We start from the raw sequence: 6,041 nt of genomic DNA, 5'->3' as shown, positions 1-6,041 counted from the left end.
GGCCCGACAGGTCTACCTGGGCAAGCTGACCAGCACATCACAGTTTAAAAAGGAAGGTTATGTACGCTATGTTACAAGTCCCAACCAGGCAGTGTGACATCTATTTCTTTGCTTGCTTTGTGATCATACCCCGTGGCGGTGTGACAGGTCTCGTGGCGTTGGGCTTCTTTTTCTCTGCAGGCTTTAAAATCTGTGAAGAGGAAAGAAACAAGAACCTTAGGAGCTATATAGTTCTGCCTAATGCTGCCCCCTAAATGCTGAAAAGCCCTCTAGAACATACCCTGGACCCGACTGGTCCCTGAGCATTTTGGTGGACAAGTGCCATGACATACAGTCAGAATATGTGACCTGGTAAACAGTTTCTGCCTGGGCCAAGTGACAAACTCAAGTCTAGAGCTCCCCACAACCTTGGAGCTCTGTGGAAGGCACAGGAGTCGGCAGTCTCTGGGGAGCGCTGAGGCCTGCCTCGGACTTCCACAGCTACAGCAACATCTACAACTTCGTGAGCTTGAAATGGATCAAGCCCACTCACTATAGGAGGAAATGTGACAACCAGGGGCCAGCACAGGAGATGATATCATGGCACAAACTGGATGTGTTGGCACTTGGGAGGCAGAGGCAAGTAAATGTCTCTTGCATTCAAGGCCAGCCTGGTCTACAGGGTATGTTCCAGCACAGTCAGGGCCACCCAGACTCCCTCCTCTCACTGAAAGCACAGACTAAACGGTTCTGTGGTATTTTTCCTTTCTTTAGGAAGAACACTCATACTTCTTCCATGGGACAAATATGTTACTAAAAAAGAAAGGGCAGCCTGCTCAGCAGAGCTTCGAGCCCATGACAAGCAGCTAGTGTCTCACCTGGAAGGAACACATGAGGGTCTCATCCACACTCATCATGGCACCTGCATTGTCAAACTCGCCACAGTAGTTGGGTGCAGAAAACAGAGTGACTAACTGCCTCTTTGCAAAAAACTCATAGCCATCTTCAACCACCTGTGGAAAGATCGTGTGAGTGTGAGCAGCTGGGGGACTGAGCTGTCCCTCTCCTTCCCCACTGAGCTCAGCCTCCTGCCGCTCGCCCCGGAGGCACACTGTGTGGCAAGCCATACCTACCCACCAAAATCAACAAGGAGCCTCGGCTCACACACATGCTCTAAGTGTACATGTAAAGTCAAAGTCAATACCTGATGGGCTCTACATATAAGATCCAAATCATGCTTATGGAGAAATTTTGCAACCACTTCTGCACCAAATGTGAAGGACACTCCTCTGTCATTTTCACCCCAGCCTAAGACATCTTTATCGGGGTCAGACCACAAAAGATCACAAAGAAGACCTTGATCTGGTACATCAGTTGGTCTCATAATTCGCCGAATCTGCTCCATAGATTGAAGATCTGGTGATAAACCTATTCAACGAGAAAGGAAAAGCCCTGAAGCGCAGACAGCATTGGCATGAGCACGGGGCCAGCCCCTCCTGGCCCCTCCTGCTGAGGCTGGCGCTGCTACGCTGCAGTGAAACCTGTGGTTTTTTAACTTGGTTTTGGGGAAAACAATGCATGAAATGCACTGTACTGCTGTTGGTGTGCCAGTCAGACAGTCACCTCAACACAGAGCCCTGCAACACCCACCCACTGAATCTACACTTCTCCCAGAAGGCAGCAAGGTGAACACAGCAGGTGCCACCATCACCAGATGCAATGGCTGGGCACAGGGACAACAATGCTCAGCTGGGAGGCGGCTCCTTCTGAGCCTGTTGTCCATGGACCACCAAATGTCACTCAACAAACATTAACAGTCTCATTCTCTATGTACCCGAACCATGAGGGCATAGAGACTACACCTTAATACACTCTGTGGGTTTTTGGATAGCTGCTTCATTTCCAATCACCCCAAAACTTCCACATCTTTGCAACGTCTTTATTACTTCACACACAGCACAGTCTTGGAGCAGAGCAAAGCTTTTGGGAAGAGCCCCGGTCAGAAGTGTTCAGGCAGACACATGGCTGTGCAGATGGCATGAGGGCTCATTCTGTATTTAAAATTATATTCTCTCCCCAACCTGTAACCCCTGCTTCCTCACACTGATCCAAATGACCTGGCTGTGTCACTGTGAAGAGGCCTTGGCGCCACAGTGGCCTTGGCTTGGCCAGGGCCATCATGCCCAGCTGACTTTTCAGAAGGGGCAGAAACTGCCTGGGTGAAGGCACCACTTCCATGTCACATACCTCCATGACACCTCCATGTCACATACCTCCATGACAGCAGAATATCTTCTCGTCCACGATGGCTGCTATCGGTAAGCAGTTAAAACAGTCTGTGAACGTTTTCCACAGCTTAATGTTGTATCTTCTTTTACCTGTGAGAATGCAGACGGTCACCCTACTGGTCTTTACCTTTGCTCTTTAAGGCCACCTTTCAAGCAACTGAAACATGGGGACACCTACAGGCCCTACAACCTCAGGGCTGGGGTACAGGACTCATCCGGAAGCAACCAAAATGCATTCCCAAAGAGTTCCAGACAGGGCACCCCTCAGTCGGCGACGATTAGTACGCAGTACCCATTCTATCTGAAACCTCATCTGTCTTGTTTAACCTTGACCTTGAGGTAATTTCTACTCCAGAAGGCCGCCAAGTCCTCATGCGCTGTCAGTTATTCCTTCAGCTGCCAAGCAGACAGAAGCCCCACCCTGATTTCAGCAGGGCCAGGGACTCAGGGCAAGCAGAAAGCTCAATTTAGGCACATCCAGTGCTTGGTCCTAACAATCTACACTCAATATACTCCCTTGAGCACCAGGGCTATAACAGGGTGTCAAAGTGTGTCCCCTTTAAAACCACAGTATGAAAACTATGGTTTGAATTCACAATTCATAAGCCTTAGCACCTACTAAATTCTCTTAGTTGGCCAAGGACTGCGCAATGCAAAGGGGCCTCTGCCTCCTGGGCCATCCCATACTTAAGTACCAATATGTTGTGTTTGCCACCATACTAGGACTCTGTCTTTACCAGAGGACACAGGGACATCTAAGGGCCCACACTACTCCTTTGAGAGTTCAGCGGGGCCTAACAACAGCCTTCCTTCCTAAGCCACACCTTCCGAGCCGGGCAGACCCCCCCCACCAATTCAGATCCTTCCCTGAAGAAGCTTGCATTTCAGCCCTGGGGAGGCCACAGATTCCCTGAATAATTCTGGAAACTTTAATGAACAGAGTTAACACCTCCAATTACCAATAGCTAATGGTAATAACATCCATGCAGAAACTGAGGCCAGATGGCCTTGACTCCACTCCAACATCATCCGGTCTCTGCTGAGCCACAGTGTCTAGACAGTCACTCATATGAGCTTTAGCTGAGGGCTGGATTAAAGGTCTGTGTTGTCTGAGGTGAGAAGACGCCATGCTGAACCCAAGCTCCCTGCAGCAGTCTAAGACACAGGGGCAGCCCTAACCACAAGCTGCTGTGTGTGTGCGCCCCACATTAGCAGTGCTAAGCCAATGGATTCCCTTAAGCACCTGCCACTCCAGCCCAAACCCTTTGCTGGCGAAACAGCCCAGTGTCTTAAGACTCCTGCCATTTTATGTTTGTGTGAAACCATGAAGCCCTCCCCCAAGCCAGCGCTTTTTCCCACACCAAACCGTCCTAAGGCTTTGGGAGCATTGTCATCAACGACGAGCTCAGAGTGCAGCTCCACTAGACAGTCCAAGGATGAGGAAGCTACAACTGGAGCCAAAGCTGGGGCCAACATTTCAGTAAAAAAAAAAAAAAATAAAATGAGATAACCCCAAATATGAGAAAATGTACAAAGTATTATTTTAAAATAAAATTGGGGGCTGGAGAGATGGCTCAGCAGTTAAGAGCACTAAGTGTTCTTCCAGAGGTCCTGAGTTCAATTCCCAGCAACCATATTATGACTCACAACCATCTATAATGGGATCCAATGCCCTCTTCTGGTGTGTCTGAAGACAACTAGTGTACTCACATACTTTAAATAAAAAACAAACAAAGCCGGGCGGTGGTGGCGCATGCCTTTATCCCAGCACTTGGAGAGCAGAGGCAGGCGGATTTCTGCGTTTGAGGCCAGCCTGGTCTACAGAGTGAGTTCCAGGACAGCTACACAGAGAAACCCTGTCTAGAAACAAACAAACAAAAATGAGAAAAACAAAAAGAAAGGGGAGGGTCGTGGTGGTGTGGCACACCTTGAATCCTGGCACTCTGGAAGGCAGAGGTGGATGGATCTCAAGGCCGGCTTGATCTATAGAGTGAGTTCCAGGACAGCCAGGACTACACAAAGAAACCTTGTCTCAAAAAACCCTAAATAAATAAATCAATCAAGTAGGGGGGGGCTGGCTGAGAAGGAAGGTAAGATGCTTGATGCACAAGCCTGGCAACCAAGGTCAGGGTAGAGACAGCCGACTCTACACTCTTGCACCCTCAACACCAAAGACAGGCAGACTAAATCAAAATGTAGTTTTTTAAAGCATTTCTTTCTCCATTATGCATCTTCCAGAAAAGTAATTGTCCCTTTCCTAAATAAAACTGCACTACAAGAAAACCACAACATCCGTTTTCAAAACCAAACTGTTTCACTGAGAGATCCCACCCACATATAAGGCCAGACAGCAGAGCAGCACTGCCTGTGACTGTGGCCCTGTCTCAACTCGCAAGCCACTGACCCACATGCTTTCAACAGATGCCCTCTCTACCCGGAACCATCTAAAGGAAGCCATGGAAAGCAGAGCAGATGGAGCAGGCACTGAGGTCTGCACTAAGAGCAAAGCCGTGTGCCACCAAGACTGTCTCCGTCCAACCCCATCAGTACCCAGGTCAGGCTGCTCTCCCTAAACCAGGATGTGGGCAGATGTGCTGCAGCAGCTCCAACTCTCACAGGCCTGCCACCCACTGCCTTCCAGCCCCGGTTCCTTAGAGGCAAAGTACTTACACTCATCATAAAATCCATAGATTCTATTGATGCTGGCACACTCATGGTTCCCTCTGAGAAGAAAAAAGTTCTCTGGATACTTGATTTTGTAGGCCAGCAAGAGGCAGATCGTCTCTAGTGACTGTTTGCCCCTGTCCACATAGTCCCCGAGAAACAAATAGTTGCTCTCTGGAGGGAAGCCACCGTACTCAAACAGACGGAGCAAATCATAGTACTGCCCGTGGATGTCACCACATATCTTGAGTGGTGCTTCAAGTTCTAAAAGGATAGGCTGACTGAGGAAGATCTCCCGAGACTTCAGGCAGAGTCCTCGGATTTCGTTCTCCTGGAGCTGGACATTCTTGCCTGGCTTGGACCCTCTCACTGTGGAGAGAAATAGCAGTCAGGACACAGTCTCACATAGGAATGTTCAATTCAGGACAGCAGCAGCTAAGAGCAGCTACACCCACGGCAAGAAGCTAATTACTGCTTGTAGCTTCTGGTCTTGGCTGCCACCAGCACTCAAATGCAGACACGTAAATAACAAAAATGAATCTTTTTAAAAAAAAAAAAAAAAAAAAAAAAGGTTAACTTGAGAAGGGTGACATGGTATGATATGATTTAAATACTTTTTTCTCTCACAACAAACACCTGTTAGATAGGAGCTGTCCAAATGTAACTGAAATCAGTTTTCTGGCTGGTGGCCTGTCTGGTCTCAACCAGGATACTTGGATACTTCAAGTTAGGCTCCTTTATAGCAGCTTCAAGGTCACCCTGTACCAAGACAGTGCCTTCTGCTTCCAGACCTCTCTACTTTTAGAATGAACTCAAGTTTGCAGTGGGAAAGACCAGAGTCATGTCACCAAGTCTGTCCTCAGAAATGTCCAGAACATGGCTCCACCAATGATGTCTCAGGACCAAGTGCAACTACATGGTCTCTACATTTCTGCAGTCTGTGTGTTGCCTGCATTTCACTTTAAAATGCTGCGGGAGCTGGGCGTGGTGGCGCACACCTTTAATCCCACAGCACTCCAGAGGCAGAGGCAGAGGCAGAGGCAGAGGCAGAGGCAGAGGCAGAGGCAGAGGCAGAGGCAGAGGCAGAGGCAGAGGCAGAGGCAGGTGGAT

General features: G+C 48.8%; 1 protein-coding gene across 1 annotated transcript in view; it reads right to left on the bottom strand.

Moving 5' to 3' along the window:
* Positions 1-6: 6 nt before the first annotated feature.
* Ppp1cc (protein phosphatase 1 catalytic subunit gamma) overlaps positions 7-6,041 on the bottom strand; it is a 16,092-nt gene continuing 10,057 nt past the window's right edge. Inside the window, exons 2-6 of the mRNA XM_021186680.2 lie at positions 4,938-5,300; positions 2,253-2,357; positions 1,184-1,407; positions 858-992; positions 7-190 (exon numbers count right to left, since the gene is read on the bottom strand). Coding sequence (XP_021042339.1) covers positions 101-190; positions 858-992; positions 1,184-1,407; positions 2,253-2,357; positions 4,938-5,300 — 917 coding nt within the window. The 3' untranslated portion in view covers positions 7-100. The remainder of the gene's footprint in view (positions 191-857; positions 993-1,183; positions 1,408-2,252; positions 2,358-4,937; positions 5,301-6,041) is intronic.

The sequence above is a fragment of the Mus pahari genome, chromosome 23 (genome assembly GCF_900095145.1).
Source record: "Mus pahari chromosome 23, PAHARI_EIJ_v1.1, whole genome shotgun sequence".
NCBI classification, from domain to species: domain Eukaryota; kingdom Metazoa; phylum Chordata; class Mammalia; order Rodentia; family Muridae; genus Mus; species Mus pahari.
The sequence above is the reverse complement of the archived record's forward strand: the minus strand, read 5'-3'. Positions and strand labels throughout refer to the sequence as shown.